This window comes from Lottia gigantea, assembly GCF_000327385.1.
Source record: "Lottia gigantea unplaced genomic scaffold LOTGIsca_17, whole genome shotgun sequence".
In the NCBI taxonomy this organism is placed as follows: domain Eukaryota; kingdom Metazoa; phylum Mollusca; class Gastropoda; family Lottiidae; genus Lottia; species Lottia gigantea.
This window is the reverse complement of record NW_008708133.1, coordinates 2524899-2542746: the sequence shown is the minus strand read 5'-3', so window position 1 is coordinate 2542746 and position 17848 is coordinate 2524899. Positions and strand designations below refer to the sequence as shown.

General features: G+C 29.4%; 1 protein-coding gene across 1 annotated transcript; it reads right to left on the bottom strand.

The window, feature by feature from the left end:
- Positions 1-2835: 2835 nt before the first annotated feature.
- LOTGIDRAFT_186853 (hypothetical protein) lies at positions 2836-14286 on the bottom strand. The gene is made up of 13 exons (XM_009051724.1): positions 14172-14286; positions 13810-13906; positions 13309-13372; positions 12587-12721; positions 12136-12319; positions 11832-11905; positions 11185-11256; positions 10928-11074; positions 10595-10699; positions 9894-9935; positions 9514-9601; positions 4672-4799; positions 2836-3179 (listed from the first exon to the last, which is right to left on the bottom strand). Exons 1-13 carry the CDS (start codon positions 14254-14256, stop codon positions 3114-3116), a joined length of 1287 nt encoding a protein of 428 aa, XP_009049972.1. The 5' UTR covers positions 14257-14286; the 3' UTR covers positions 2836-3113.
- Positions 14287-17848: the final 3562 nt, after the last annotated feature.

The following is a 17848-nucleotide window of genomic DNA, read 5'->3' as shown; positions in this document are numbered from 1 at the left end:
GTAAAAGATATAGGTCAACAAGAGTCAATAAAGGTCAAAATAGAAAATTGAAAATATGGAAATTTCAAAACCCGTTCCTTTTTTGGAACTATAAAGCTGAAACAATTGACCTATTAACACAAACTGGCCAAAATAATGAGGTAATTGTGTGCAAAGTTCCTTTTTGAACAAATGTATCCTATGCGAGTTATGCCCCTTTCTCAAAATGTAAACAATTAGTAATTCAACCCGGATGTGCCACGCCCACCTCAACTTTTTTGTCATAGGTTAATTTATATTCAAATTGTCTTGTTGTGTTCCAAGTTTCAATGTTCTACATAAAATAGGTCATAAGATATATACACACCAAGCTCAAAGAAACAGAAATATTGTAAAAAAAAAACCCCAAATTTGAAAAATTCACGAATTTCAATTTTGCTTTAAAAAACGATTGTTATAAATCATTTGAAAGAGCATGAAAAGCACATTAAGAATCCGAAAAAATTAACCCTCTAGGTTAAATAGGTCACGTGCTAGAGCAGTCCAAAGTTGCGAATTTGGCTGTTTTCGGACAGCTATAAAACCGGAAGTACATGTCGGAGGTCAAATGTCAAAGTATTAACTGATAGCCAAGGTCAATGACCTTTGACCTTATGAAGGTCAAGGTCATCAAAGTTCACGATCACGAGATATGACCCTTCAAACTTTGAAAAAATTCAACCGGATGTTGCAAAAAATTGAGAATCGAAAAACGGCTTCCTAATGTCATGTTTTTTTTTTATCTTCTTTCATTTGACACCAAAATCATTTAAATCGGATGAGCCATTATGTCTGAATAAAAATCGAATTGTTTCAGAAAAATCAAAATGGCGGCCAAAGTTTCACGTCTGTTCCGGATTTTTTTTTCTTCGTTTTTTTGTCATAACTTTGTCTACCTATCAGCACAAAAATTTTTGTCCTATACAAATTACACCGGAAGATATTCAACCGGAAGTGAACATCGTTTTCCTGTTTTTTTTCAGATTAATCAGACAAAAAGCAAAAAAAAATGAAAAAAATGCAAAATTTGGCAAAAAAAATGTCTGCGACAAATTTTCGAATTTTGAAATTTTGAAACTGCTATTCTTTCAGATTTTAACAGTAGATTCCAAAAATGCAAACCCAAAGAAAATCGGCCGAAAAATACGACTTCTAGAGCCGATTATCTATTCTTTGCTGAAAGCAAAGTCCCACAATAATCTGTAAAATCAACCAAAAGTGTGAAGACAGTAAGAGTTAAGGATTAACTATGAATATCTTAATAAAACTATTTATTTCATAATCTTGTATAATATTCACTAAAAAACACTTCTTTGGTATTTTTAAAAATTATAATAAAATAATACATATCAATACTAAATTGTTATTTTGATTACATGGATCATATGGAATTAAATATTGGCTTCTAACCAGCAATGAGATATAGAGCTGATCAACCCTGTATCAAAACTTTTCTATCAGTTGTTAGAATTTCAGTTGTAAAAATTTTGTTATGAAGAGAAGAGAACTTTCAAAAGTTGTTTTAAGTGCTCGGAAGCATTTCCTGTTTCCATAGTAAAAATGCCAGTGCTTATAGCCTGAGTCTACTCAACACAAACTCGCAGATTTACATTGTTATTTATACTGATTTCCATATTCACTTGAGGATTTCAGGTTGACTAAGTACTTATAGCAATCTACCAGATTCTGATCATCTGGTCCACATGCAACTGAAACATCAAAGTAATTGTCAGTTGCTGATGTTCTACTTTTTGTCAAAAATGGAATCAAGTCTTTGACTGGAATTGTTTGAAATTTGAAAACATCCAGTTGATTGTAGTAATAGTCACAGATCTGATGAGATGTTGTGAAACGCCAGTCGACCAAAACAACATGAATTTTTTACCAACCTGAGAACACAGGGCTTATAGGATACCCTGTCCAGTAATAACATAATACCAAATTACATATAATTAGAATAATATCTATATGTTTATATATATTACACAGTTATGAGCAATATACCCTTTAAAACCTGACTACTACTAAATAAAATGATAAATAAAAACACTAGTTTACATATTAAAAAATAATATTAATAAATAGTACTAATAGCACTGTTTGAATCAATATCACAATTATAATCATTAATTGTAAAAAAATTAACTGGGTTGTATAAAAGCTTTATATTTTAATTTTCCTTTTTTTCTTAAAAATACCCCATTAAAATGACATGTTTAATATGGTGTAAGACCACAATGAGTCTTTACTTGTGTTCCTTCCAACAAAATTTACAGACATCATTTCAGTCTGATTTGGAATTACAGGCATAACAGGCACACTATGAGAAATTTCACTTATGCAAAAATAGGCTATAAATGTTCATCACTCACATAAAAAAAATTATCTAAAAATCCTCCAAAAATCATATTTTTTACACCAACATAATCATTAGAATTACATCTACATAAAATTATTTGTTTTTTTTTCTGTGTGAAATGTTAATAGGCAAGATCAAAACTATGTGCTTCAAATACACCTCTAGATATTTGGTTTGCTATATTTTATTTATACAACATGACCATAGTACTAGTGTTGAAACACACAGAAAATAATATATTACAAACTATCAAGAGCTGTATTTTCATCAGATTTATGTTTTGTGACTTAAATCAGTTTTATACACAATTAATCTATGGATAAAAATTAACAAAATACAAATACAGAGCAAGAATATTTTCTTTATCACCCAATTTTTTCACAGATGCACATTAGTGAGATCTAATTCATGGATTTTTTCCAAAGGTTTTTTTTCTACTTACAATTATTGTTAAAAGACATCAATTAATACTGTTAGAGAAAATCACAGTGCCGGTACTACATTTTCTTACATTTTGTTTGAAGACAGAATTTCAAATGGTAAACTGATTCCGAAAAAAAAAATGATTTCACTGTATATCATAAATACCCAAATATCATTGTATTATTGTTGAATGTTAATTGTTCAGTTGGTTGATATGTATAAATTCACCTAGGGATACTGATTAGTTGTTATACGATAGTAAATAGTATATCAGTTGAGGAATATCCAGTCATTAATTACGACAGTTATCATCTCAATGTGAACATGTTGCAGGTTCTTTCATTTTGATTTTATTACTACTACCACTAGGTATAACAGTCTACAAAATACCAAAATAAACCCGTTAATATTGAGTATGTAAAGATGCAATGTGGTATCTTTTACTTATCGAAATGAGAAATGAAAAGACTGGATAATTCCTTCTAGTAGTCATTAGCATCTAGATGTGTTTTTACTCCTAAATGAGTGTAAAATCTAATTAGTGGCATGGTACCCATGAGAATGTCTCTGGTCTTATATTAATAAAAGAACAAATTTACATAGCCTGTTGAAGTAACAGCAAGTTAATTTGGTCTCAATGAATAACATACATTTTTATGGAATAGCCCTAAATTGAAACCCATGTCAACCATGTGACATATATCACATGTATTACATCCCTTTAAGACTTTGTACCAAATTAAATCTTACAGTTACCTATTGAGTATAGAGTGACATTCTACTGTATTTCAAAAGGATACTACCTTAGGATGACCAACAAATTTAACCTTCATCAAAATGAGTCTTCATCAGTGGACTTATCAATAAACTAAGTAATAATCTAATTCAGTCAAATAAGTAATAATTTTGAAACACCATGGTACCTGGTAAGTCCAACTGATAAATACACTTGTTGACCAAGTTGGAGACTTTAAATTTTATGTCCATTCTAAGGGGTAGTATTCCTTTAACATGTGATCATGTTATTTTATTTATCATCTGATATGATTTTTAACACCATGAGTTCGATTTCATGATATGTTGTGTCTATGTGCTTAGTCTGCGAAATTGTCAATATAAAACCGAGTGGTATTATTATAAAGACAGAGAGGGGAAATCTCTAACAGTTATGACATCATTAAAAGAGGATTCCTTCATTTTGGCACCTAGCCAGCAAAGTCGTCTGCAAATGCAAAAAATTACTCACTGAGCCCTCTGTTGCACTTAATGAGGTGTTGAGTTTGAGTTTTAGGTCACATATAAGCAGATTTTTGGATTTGCTAAGGATTTGGATGGGATATGGTATGGTCCATTTTTAATTCAGTTTGCATTTGAGTAAACATGCAATTGCAGCCTTTACGGAAAAATAATTTTTTATGCAATTTTTCAACATGTTTCTTCCATCCTCCTCAGGCTTTATGAAAACTTCAAAATGTAGAAAAAAACTTTAACTTGTGATTGTTGTTCCATAAAACTGTATAAATCATAAACTAGCTGATGAACTAAGATATTTTCCTAGATTAGGGACAATTAATATCTTTATTAGTTTTGACAGATTAAAACTCTATTATATAAATTCATTCTACAAAGGACATTTCTGATTATTAAAGGGAATGTAAAGAGGTTTTCTCAATTTTCTATGTGTATCGGGAACACTGATAGCCTCAAATTGCACCATGCCAATTTATAGGAACCACAGAAAAATGGGATAAAAAAAAAGCTATTTGTGTTACCAATACACATAAAAAAATCTATAAGATCAGCAGCTCAGAACACAAAACGAAATCCATTTGCATTTTTTGGGAAAACTTACTATAAAAAATGTTTCCTACCTTTGGTCGTTCTCTATGTGTATTCACTGCTTCAATATTTAATGAAACATATTCAACTCTACAACCATAAGCTACCGGTGTAAGCTTTATCACCGTATGTAATGGAACTTTCAGGTACGGAAGATCGTCTGAAATAAAAGAAAATTACACATGGAAGTAAATTATATGTCTGCCCATAACATACTAATTCTTAGATTTAGACTCTGAGCATCCATATGAACAGTTAACAAGTTAACTTCATGTTACTTTTTTTTATGTAGAAATCTGACAAAATGCATTTGCTTTCAGATATATTGTATGAACCCAATGCAAATGTATACAGTAAAGCTTTTCACTGCTGGGCATTTAAACAGAAAACAGCTGTTAAGGGCTGGTTAGTCAAGGGTTTTATCATAATTTGTGTAAATAATGATATATTCAATAATTACTTTGATGCATATGGGATCACAATATATTAAAACTGACAAGCTTGTACTTTCAAATGTGTCATGTTTGACAATGGCATAGTTATTAGATTTTTTTTTATCAATTCAACATTTTTCACAAATCAAACCAAAATAAAGAAACAGGAGGAAAGAAAGAAAGGTGTAATAATAAGCATTTGGAGTGACTCAAAATAAATCTGTAGCAGAAAAATATAAATTAATTTAAATAAAAAGCTATTTCATATATTATTCTAACAATCTTCTTAAAGGCAATAGAGGCCATTCTCAGCATTATCTCATTTTGCTACATTGCAGTATTTTATACAATTATTGAGATTTTTAAAACTGAGAATGTCCTGTATCTATGTACTTATTAAAAGCAGAATGTGTGTACTGTTTATGTAACTAGTATTAAAACACTATACATTGTAGTCTATAAATAATACATAGGATACTGAATATCTAACTCATCTACACTAATCATTGCCTGTCTATCATCATGCAGATCACTGTATTTGAAGGTGAATCATTAGTAGGGAGTACCTATCATCATTTCATATTCTCTCAATTCAATCTCAGTCTGTATCTTTTTCACTATTTGTAATTGCCAAATTTATTGCTTTATCAGCTGATTAAATAATTGTTTTAAATTTGCAGTTGATGAATCTGAATTGTAGTTGCCAATATCACCTTTGAGAATTAAAATTTGATGTCTGGTTTGTATACAAATTATTAACAGTCAAAACCTTGACCTTCATTAGCTTCCTATCAAGCAGAAAAAGGTAATCAATGTAAGCAATGTATACTTATATATATTACGTTATAATGTATCTATTTTTCTCCTAGATAATTGAGAAGGTAATTGAGAAGGTAATGTTATGAAGATGATCCGTACCATGCTATAGGGAAAATCATATTTGATGTAATACTATAATATCAATATATTGTGCATAAGCTACAAAAAATTTTAATTCTGTGGTGAAAAAAACGTACCAAAAAGAACAAAAATTAACATGAAAAATTAAAAATAATTACACACATAGAAATAAATACTAAAAACAAACATTGTGTTTTTAGACAAACAACTTTTGCTATGTTTCCACTGTAGTGTAAAAAGATGGAATTTTGCTTTCTTTGTCTTTGAATTCAAAATCTGACAAAATGCATTTGCTTTCAGATATATTGTATGAACCCAATGCAAATCTGAAACAATTTTAGATCTACCATTTAAAAAAAAAAAGACTGGCTTCAAGTTGTTTTTTTTTCTGTTTATCATTTTTTTTTTTTTGGTTTTTCCATTGTCTTACTACTGGATGAAATTAAGTGTCTAACTTTGTTCACTGAGCTATAAATATACATTTTTAAGCCAAATCCCCATGCATGTAATTATTACAGACAATTGTTTTAAGACTTAATGATTCAATTTGTGAAAAGTGTAAAAAAAAAATGAATCAAAATAACAATTAGATTAAAATGGTCTGTATGATTGACTACCAGCCTTTCAAATAACGTGCAATATAATACTCTTAAAGAAATTAAAAGCTCAACAAACTGTCACCATATAGATACATAAAGCCATCATTATGAAATATATGTACAATAATTAGGTTCTTTTATGTAACCAAAATAACATTGCACAACATAGAAACTGAAAAATACACGAAGCAAACACCAAATGCAAACTGTACTCTTATCATAACATGTGAGAATGTGTAATTCCATTTCAATTATTTCAAAGACTATGTAGTCTACATAATTCCATTTCAATTTTTGTAATTTTCTAAGACAATTGCAGAAATTTTAATCAAACACAATACATGATACCCAATCAATACCCATGATGTGTAAAGGATATCACAATAGATTGATGTACATAAGATGATGAGTTAGTGAAAATTTAAGAAGCACTATGTAAATATTAAAGGGATTTAGCCCTCTAAGTATCTGACAAGCCAGCTGATATGTCCAGTTAAATGTGTCACTTTCAGTGTGAAAACATAATTAATTCGAATTTCATCACTTTCTGCTGTTTATCTATTTATTTTCCTATAGAAAATCTGGCATTACAAATTCCTTTTGATTGGTTTTGACCGTGTACCTAGAAAGGGGCTGAATTTAGTCCTGTAAGATGTTATAATGAAAAAGAGCTATATCCCTTTAAACAAAGCAGAAATTTAACTTTGCCTCACATTGCTTATAAGAGCACAATTTTGCTTTTATGTATAGAGCAGGTAGAAGAGGAGCAATTCCCACCTTAGAAGAGGAATGTGGTCGCACTGACAACGATGACCTGCTATTCGCATTCGCACCACTGTCTCTGATGGTACTGGTACATGGGGAATTTCTTCTACAAAAATCAGGCAAAAACTTCATTTATAGACTACATGTATAGTGTATTTGAATTTTACTAACATTAAACATGCTAGATATAAATCTATTACTTCGACATCATTCGACATATTTCAAGCTTTTCAACAGAGAAGAAATGTTTTTGTCTTTTTGAATAACACAGCTTCAACATTTTAGATGAAAGAGTTATGTTTTATAAAATATGAAAAAGAATAAACATGGATAAAAATATTGATATAGAGAGGTAAAATCTAATATTCTATTTTTGTCATTTTGTATCTGTGGTATTTTGTTATTATCTGTATGTACTTTACACCTAGAAACTTAAAACAATGTTAGTTTTTGAGCATGACCTAGAATAAGGGTAGGTCTGATTAGTTTTTTGGCAAATCATACAAATATTGTTAAGTGAATTGAATCTAATCAAAGAACTGAATCTCAGTTTACAATAATAAACACATGTTATCATTTTGAAATTTATTTGTACAGAGGTCAATTACAGTTTAAACATTTTTGGGTGAAATATAGGAATGTTTCAAATGTAAAGTAACAAAACTTTGAGACAAGTATTTTCATCAACACATTCATAAACTCGATCAATTTAAAACCTCTAATATTAATACTTCAAAGAATCCTTATAGGGTTGTTAAATATGCTTGAAATTTCAGTTCTAGTTATATGTAGTTGCCATGGCAATATATGCACCAATTTTTCAAAGTTTAGTTCAATTGAAAAAAAAAACAAAATTGATGATAAAACATTTCAATAATGATTAACAGTCGCTGTTACCAAGAACATATAAAATCACCTCACTATTAAACACAACCAGATATAGTTAGGCTGCTAAAAGCTACGTGTTAGCACATATTAATGCATGACGTTGGTAAAGATATTTTATCAATATTTATAAACCAGGGAAATCTCAAAAGAGCTGAACTTCAAAAATACAAAATGATATAAAATTCCTGTTGTAGCAAACAAAAATGATCAAATAAAGCTTTTTAACAACTAAAAAAACAAAGAAATTCAAATTGCTAATCTTTAAATCTAATCAGACTATGATTTTGGTTTCAACTACTTGTATCACAATGAGCAATGACTTCAGAGTCCTTTGGGCGATATCATTCTGTAAGGTTAAAAAATATACTATCTGTACGATCTGTTCCGTTATGATAATCAGTAAAGCAACTTTCGATGCCAAAAGATCAAAGTCATACCCTTTTCTAGAAAATGTAATCAATAGCTACTATTTGTCGATATTCATTATACAAATACATTTACAGAAAAACCCTCTAAACCAATACCACAACTGACCGCTGGATAATGCCAGTTTAGAGGCGTTATTTTTAATTGGATTACTGATTTATTGTTTACTTTGATAATTAGTCGCAGCTCATGTCATAATAACTTTTAATTATGTCAATGGATTACTGAGGTTAATTAACTATAGATTGGCAACTATGGGACTTGATTTCGATGCCAGAACTGGGTTAGAGAGTTTATTGGGGTTCTTTTTGAAGACTATATATAGTTATTCAGTCAGGACATTTCAAGGTAATATGCTGGTTTCAAGGGCATGTTTCAAGATGATGCAGTTTAGAGAGAGTATGTGAAGTAAGAATCTCTTGAACAGTGTAAAAAATATAGATAACGTTTACTTTCTTTGTGGCCTAGAACCTACTTTCACATTTAGAGGCATTTAGAGATACATACTTAATAATATCAAAATAATTGACCAAAGCTATATCATGCATTTACTTCAACAAGAAATATTCCTGTTAAGTATAAATACATTCTTTCATTTTGTATTATACAGCACAGTGGAATATTTACAAACAAATGTGAATATATGGAGGGTCATACAGAAAAAGAAGCCATCCATATACTTCTGCATAGTAGAGAGAAATGAACAAAAGAAAATAAAATAAACGAAAAACAAAATTGAGAAAAAAATAATATGAAACCAGTACATTATGTTTCTTGCCATACTTAAAAAAATCAAATCTGAACTGTCTTAAATGCCTGTTGTTTATGTTATACACAATCAATAAATTAAATGTGTTCTAACCTGAAGTTTTATCTTGAAAATAGGCCAATAAACATCTAGCCACAGCTTGGTGACAAACAACCATTACATTTTCTTGTCTTTCTAGTTCCTAATCAACAAATTCCTTGTAAATTAAATGATATCAAAAGGCGGAAAATGATAATAAAGTGTGCAATTCAAGAACAATGACCTGATCAGAGATATCATTAACAACTGTACCAGAGAGATAGCCATTAACTGATCAAATCCAAAGTTCAAGAACGAATAAGGGGTCCCATGTCCCATTTTAAATCATCTCAGACATAATATTATTGTTTAGACCAACAAAACAAGGGATTTAGATTCTGATTTCAAGATAAAAAAAACTTATAGACAAATAGGATAAATGATAATAAGCTTACTAATATTACTGGTTCTAATCTGGCCACCAAATCTTGATATGACTAAAAGAGATTTAACAGAACAAATACACAACAATTTCTGGTACAGACACAATTGTATGCAGTATGGGAGATTGACCATGATCATAATACGGTCATTATAATGATCATTGTTAAAAACTATATGGACTTGTTCAATTCTTTTGTGGTCCTACTTTTTTCTACTTGTTGATTTAAGAGATATCTCTGATAGATGAAAGGATCAAAGGATATTATCTTTGAGAGATGTGATATATCTTTATGCTTCAAAGGATATTATCTTTGAGAGATGTGATATATCTTTATGCTTCAAAGGATATTATCCTTGAGAGATGTGATATATCTTCATGTTTCAAGGGATATTATCTTTGAGAGATGTGATATATCTTTATGTTTCAAAGGGATATTATCTTTGAGAGATGTGATATATCTTTATGTTTCAAAGGATATTATCTTTGAGAGATGTGATATATCTTCATGTTTCAAAGGATATTATCCTTGAGAGATGTGATATATCTTTATGTTTCAAAGGATATTATCTTTGAGAGATGTGATATATCTACATGTTTCAAAGGGTATTATCTTTGAGAAATATGATATATCTACATGTTTCAAGGGATATTATCTTTGAGAGATACCATATGTATTCATGTTTCAAGGGATTTATATATATATTGCCTTACCTCTCCACTCTGATATCTATAATGGAATTTATCTTGGTCTCTTAAAGCAAATTCTTCTGGAAACTTTTCTTGTATCTCTTCATATGTCATCCCTTCACAGGTCCCCTATACAAAAATATTTATATCCATTATATGATGAAAAAATATCCTACTGAAATTTTCTAAATAATCTTATTTAATTTAATCTTCTTCTTTCAAGACAAACTCATTCAATTGTACTGACATCATATTTTTTAGCAAGGACAACAACTTAATGTTATTGCAAATATAAACAATACACTATCAAATACATAATGCATTCATTGAATTATCTTCAAAATTTCATAAACTTACAGCATCTATTTCATTCAAAGCTTTCCAATGTTCTTTTGGAGCATCAATATTTATAGCTGTCTGGATAGTACGTTTTAATTGACTCGTCCAAACTTTTAAATTTGGTATCTTTTCTTCTTCTACAAACTGGGCTAATTTTCTAGCATACTTGAATAAAAAATATATCATTTTACATATTGAATTAATAGACATATTGGAAAAAATATTTATTATTAACACAATGACAGTGTTTTCTTCACTGACACATATATAGTTACCTCTTGACCTCTCTCTGATAAATCACTATCTCCACCTATTCTACCAGATAAATTCATTTCACTTTCACCATGCTAAATTAAATAAAAATAAATTAGACTAACAATTGTATTGAATAACTATTACTTTAGAGATAGGATTAATGATTATCCGTTCAAATTACTACACCACCAAATAAACCTCTTATACCTTAATCATTTGAAAACCTATCAACACAGCTGTAAATGTATATAGATCTGCAAAACTTGACTGCAAAATGATTTGGATAACATTATTCATGATTTCAAAATGCCAAACTGACAATAGAAAACTGTCATTGTCCATAGCACATTTATGGGGCTGTGAAAGTATTCAAGTTTATCTTAGTATTTGATTGTCCTATCAATAGTGGTCTTTGACACTAAATGAATTCTATGATGTTCCTTTCAGAAACAATTGAGGAAGACCAAGATCTAGGTTCATGTAAATCTAGATTTAATACCCATGGTAATGGTATTTTGGTAAAAAAAAAAAACCCAGAAAATCAGTGTCATATCTTTACACTTGAGATGAAATGGTTCACTGTTCTCATGTCACAATCTTCAAGCTTGTTGAATATTTTGTATGATCTTAATTGAAGTCCTTATAAAATAAATTTTCAAAAACTTACCCTTGTTAAGTAAATTGTGCGGGGTAACACATGAATATTCATTAAATAATATACAACACGACTCTGTAAATGTCCTGTAAAACATAGATACACAAACATGAAAAAACAATGTGCCATTCTAGTAAACTTTAGAAGTTTGAACAATAAAAGAGCCCAAATCTGAACTCCTTAAGCACTGGCCATAGCATCAGAAAGGGAGTTTTCATCACAGGATTCAAACTTGGAAATCACCAAACAGACATTAATACACAATGCTGCAGTCTAAGGTGCCATTGGTGTTTAATGTGGATTAAAATAGACTTACCAGCTAATTTATTAACTAAAAATCTATCACCTTGATTAACAATTTGAATGAAAGACATATCACTATCTAAATTATAATCTAAGGCTTCATATGTTTCACGGTAATGTTCTATTCTCTGTAAAAAATCTTTCACAGCTTCATTTTTATCTACTCCTAAATAATCTGGACTACAGACTTTTACTTCCTGTAAAAAAAATGAATCAAACACAAAAATGTGCTTGTAACAGACACAAAAAATAGTACAAAAAAGCTTACAAAATTATTCCAAGTAACTTTACTAATTAATTTGCTATTGAGTCAACATTTTTAAGAATGGTTAAGTACATGCAAATATCAGCACCATCACCTAGAGCTAAAAATTTGATGTGCACCATTGCTAGTTCTATGCTGCAAGAAGTCCAATCATCACCAAAATCTGAATGACTTGGTAGTAATATTACTTTACACCTACCAATATATTAGCTTCTATAATATTGATATCATCACATAAAGATTCTACAAAGAATAGTTTAAAGTTGTGTTGTATTGTGAATACTTCTACTAACATCTTTCTCCTAGCTCTGGTAGTATTGGTAGCATCTACAACCTTAAATATTAAATACATCATATTTCAAAAGATAGAAAACTATACACATAGCAAACTATCTATAAATCTTTATGTAAAATTCTATTTAAAGATGGGTTTCCTTATTTTTTAGTGTCAAATTAAGCAAACTATTTGATTAATTTGTGTTTCTAATGAATTATTATTTATCTTTAATCATATCATTATGTTCTTATTGCATATAACTGTAGTTAAGAGTTTTGACCAAACATAAATGTCCATGTATGTACAGTCAGTAAAATAAAAAGACTTTTCGGTCACTTAATGGAATTTTGTTGATAATTTTCTTCGAATTTAGTTAATTATGAATTAATTATGGACATATGAGACAAACTAGTATTATTCCAAGTCATTTGAACACCTCTACTTTCTATTCATATAACTATTAGCATTTTCATTTCTATAAATGAAAATAAGGGAACCCATCTATAAATTATTTGGCGATTTGTTAGGATGAAATCATCTAGAATTATATTTTCAACCAAAAGTAATGTTGTTCCTTTGTAGGTAGGATCAAATAAAGAAATACCACTTGATAATATTGTAAAAGATTTTGAAATTTTACTTACAGCCACTTCTCCACCATTTTGTAAAAATTTACAAGCATCCTCTATTGCCATCAGAGCACATTTCCTAATACAGAACTAATATTTACAACAACTGAAAACTTTATAACGGTACTTAATCACTGGTTTGACAAAAATGGAAAACTTTATAATGATACTTAATCACTGGATTAACAAAAAGTGAAACCTTTATAATGGTACTTTAATCACTGGTTTGACAAAAATGGAAAAACTTTATAATGGTACTTAATCACTGGTTTGACAAAAATGGAAAACTTTATAATGGTACTTAATCACTGGTTTGACACAAATTGAAAATTTTATAATGATACTTAATCACTGGCTTGACACAAATTGAAAATTTTATAATGGTACTTAATCACTGGTTTGACACACATTTCTGTATTGATCCAATTATGCCTTCACTTCGATAACATTGTTTACAAGAAATCTGGTGTCAGTATGAAAGGCATGATCATTGTCAGTAAGAATGGCAAGACTTACGTTCTTATCTCCTGTGCTTCTTTATTATCAGGACGGAAGAAATCATGAGATTTATATTTATCTGTTGCAGCTCTTCTATATTCACCAACATTAAATACTATAATTAAATGATAATTAAGATAAATATATTTAAATAATAAAAAGCTGAATCATCATGATGTCATGTAAGATCTTCATGCTTTCAGTTCTCAAAATCAAAATACCTTTCCCTCCTTTACATGTTAGAATATATTTTCCTTTGATTTTGGTTATGGCATGTATTATTAAATTGATACATTTTCTTTATTACATGAATTGAAAAAATAACAAATAATTTGAGAACAAATTATTGTGACCAAATTCATCGTTTGGCACAACCTTACCTTTAGTAGAAATACCAATCCAATTGAGGTATCTTGTCAATTTTTTGGACATGTAAGTTTTGCCGCGAGCTGGAAGTCCCACCATAGAAATAACAGTTGGTACTTGTACAACATTTGGACATGATGCTGAAAAACAAATTTTTTTTATTAAATTACATTTATTCATTTGGTCAAACACAAGTCTAACCTAAACTAAAATTCACACATCTTGACAACTACTTTACCTTGTTAGGATGGAAAAGATGCTTCAAGCCTTATTAACTATATCTTTAGGAAATAACCTGAACAATAGCTTGTTTACTGTGAAGTAATTGCAGTCTTTATAACAACTATAAAGATCAATTGACATTTAAAGATAAAATCAAAAATCAAAAATTGCAATGTTTTTGACATCAATTTTTAGAGAACTAATTTGATAGGACTAAATTAATATCAATCAATTAATCAATAAATGGTGAAAAAACATGAAAGAAATGTTATTCATTTTTTTGTATGTTGATAGATTTAGCTTTTTTAAGCTTAAATTTTACCCATTCATAAAATGAAGTTTTCTTAATACTATAAACAATGATTGATTCTTTCTACCAGAATCTCCCCACAAAGTTACCAATTACCAAGAAGTCACTGTTATATTCTTTGACCCAAGCTGTAACTTTGTGGGAATGAACCTTTCTACCTAATCATTCAAGGTCAGCTAACATACAGATTATTGTGGTATTATGTATATGTAAGACTATAAGATAACATGGCAATTTATTATGTTGGTTATCTGGCTAGAGTAAAAACAATGAATACTAATTGAAGTAATCAATACATATATATATATGTGACTGAGATAATGTCATGAATCTAATTGGCAAATACAGAAATCACATGAAAATTTGTCAATAATATTCTGGGGGCAAAGAAATAATAGAGCCCTTTGAAAATCAAATTTCACTCTTTTTGCCTGTATTTTTTGTTGGGATATTGTCATTGATCATTGTTGAAAGTGTTATGGCACTAATACAATTTATTTTCAAAAATACGAAAAAATTTTTACCATATGTACATTGAAATTTCTTGATTGTCATACTTCAATCATATTTATTTCAAATCTGCAGCAACTTGAAATTTATGTTATAAACTAAGCTTAAACATAAAACAATATCTGGCTATATACATAGAAATAGGTCTTTACCTGTACCCCATAATTCTCTCTTAGTTTTATCAGCCATTATAACAGGTACAACATGTAGGCTATTCAATTGACAAACAATAATCACTGTGTACTATAACATATATATCTAACCGGCCAAAAACATTGATCTTATTACAGCACTTTCTATAAAAGAAATCTTTCACACTGTATTCATTGATTTTTTTTAATTTCAATAAACTCCAAGTCTAATCATTCAGAGAAACAATGTATAGAATGACTATATCCAAACTATATAACCTCACAGTACTAATAACAACATTATAGTATTGACATCAATATATGCATAAACAACGGTTCATACATAATAATGAAAGGCTTTCAAAGGAAAAACATTCTGTAATCAATCAGACCTATTCCAAAAACATTATTACTGACAATGATTTATGACTTAAAGGAATAGTATGAATAAAATGTGTACAATATCATATGTAGCATGAAAACATTTCTGCAGATGTAAGTTAGCAAATGTTAAAAAAGATGACCATATTCATATCTATAGATAAACACAATAAAGCAATTAGGATGAATTTCTACACAACATGGATTGGATTGTAACCTGGCCAACTAAATGAACAAAATCTAAATCTGTCATTCAATGAGATAGCAAAAGCTCTGATTTCTAATACTGCAATAGTTCATAAATCATAACACCATAACATTTAAATTCTCTTTAAACTGACGATAAATATAAGATCAATAATGTATATTAATGTTATAAATAATAATGTTACATTAATAACCACAAGAAACATGGACACATACAACCTTCTTTATAACTACCTGAATAGACTTCATTTTAAATGCCAGAACTTAGAAATCAAGTAAATTAAACAAAATGTTAAAGTTGAGGAGATTTATGATTTTTGTGCACTTTTCCATTATCTTCAATAATCCCAACTGATAAAAAAAAAAATATATTTGGGCCAATTCTAATAATTCTTTTAACAATTGTAAGATATTCAAATACCTTTCATTTTCATACAAGATTTCTGTTAAAGCAACCTGTTAATAGTGTCTAAATATATCTTTTAATCACTCCAAACTCTGCCAACTTTCCATTTTTTACAGTCTAATTGTGTCTGTTCTTTCGAGTTAGAACAATAGAAACAAATAAAACCGAAAAGAAAATCTCAACCATGCACCATGAATTTTATTATCCTAGAAAAAATGACAAATTCCAAGTTTTAGATAATGAAAGTGATACTCGTCTTTGGTAACAAAAAACAATAGCAACATTCAATCCAATTTAACTAATAAACTGTAGGTAATGATTCAATTGGTCAACATCAAACAATCCAAAACAATATATCTCAACTAATTAACAAAATAATATAGAACACTAACAATAACACTGTATGGTACTTTCCATAAAATTTGAATAACGCCTCGCACAGTGAGATAACTACAACAACCAGGATCTAAATAAACACTTCCTGTCCTGTTAAATTATCTGTATTTACTATATATTCACTTCATTTTCTAGCCACAGAAAAATATCTATTTCCAATAATTGTCTTAACTATTACAGAACTAACATGTAACTGGACTACATTCTGTTGAAGACCTGATCAGCTGATTGCAGATAGTGAACCATGACCTTCATGTATCCTATAGGCAGAATATCTCAAGGTCAGGATATAGTGCCAAGTAATAAATAGCTCGACTTGAGAGGAATCTATGATGAGGCAGCGAGTGTTATTATAACTACCTAATTCTATTCTAGTTACTGCCAGATACAGATACTTACAGATACTTATAGTATTTAATAGACCAAAATTGATGGTGAATTTATCTTAAATCTAGATTATAATTGTGATATTCAATACCATATTATGTAATTCAAAGGTATAACTTTGTACAAGATAAAGGCATATATAGAAGCACCTTATCCTCTTATGCCAGTGTAAATCATACTTGCATAAGGGAAAAAACTATTTTGTAGGGAAGTCTTGATTACCTACAATCTCTGCAACAACAAAAAATTAGTAGGCATTTCAGGGGACCCATTGCAACTGTCTATTACTTAAAAAGATAGGGGGAATTGTGAAACAAGAAACTCACTCAATTAAACTTCTTTTTTTGGTCATATATCTAGGGTTGTTTTTTATTTCGGACATTTGTCCATGACTTGTGAAATTTGATCTTAATTTCCCTTGAGTCCAGAGAAGGTATATTATATCATAGCCTACTGCACCAGTATTGTCATGATGTTTGGCAAAGGAAGGTCAACAGTGTCATTTAACAAACAGTTCTACTTTATCACTAATTATAATTACTCTGTCAGACCATCAAAGAATGTTTAAAGTTTGAAAATAATATTGGTTCACCTTGTCCTTTGAACCTTCTGTTCAAAATAATTTTTTGAACTGAACACATTTTACCCCTTGCCTTTTGAATACCTTTTTTAAGGTTTTCCTGATGATTGCCATAATTGACTTTGAAATGTAAGATCACCTACATATTTTCCAGAATATGT

Bases quoted from the DNA above. Each gene is read 5' to 3' on its own strand.
- LOTGIDRAFT_186853 (XM_009051724.1), bottom strand. From the start codon at position 14,256: ATGGTGGGACTTCCAGCTCGCGGCAAAACTTACATGTCCAAAAAATTG. The intron at 11,906-12,135 runs GTAAGTCTATTT...TATGTTTTACAG, and splicing joins TTTAGTTAATAAATTAGCTG to GACATTTACAGAGTCGTGTT. The intron at 9,936-10,594 runs GTAAGGCAATAT...AATCTCTTTTAG, and splicing joins ATAGATATCAGAGTGGAGAG to TCATATCAAGATTTGGTGGC.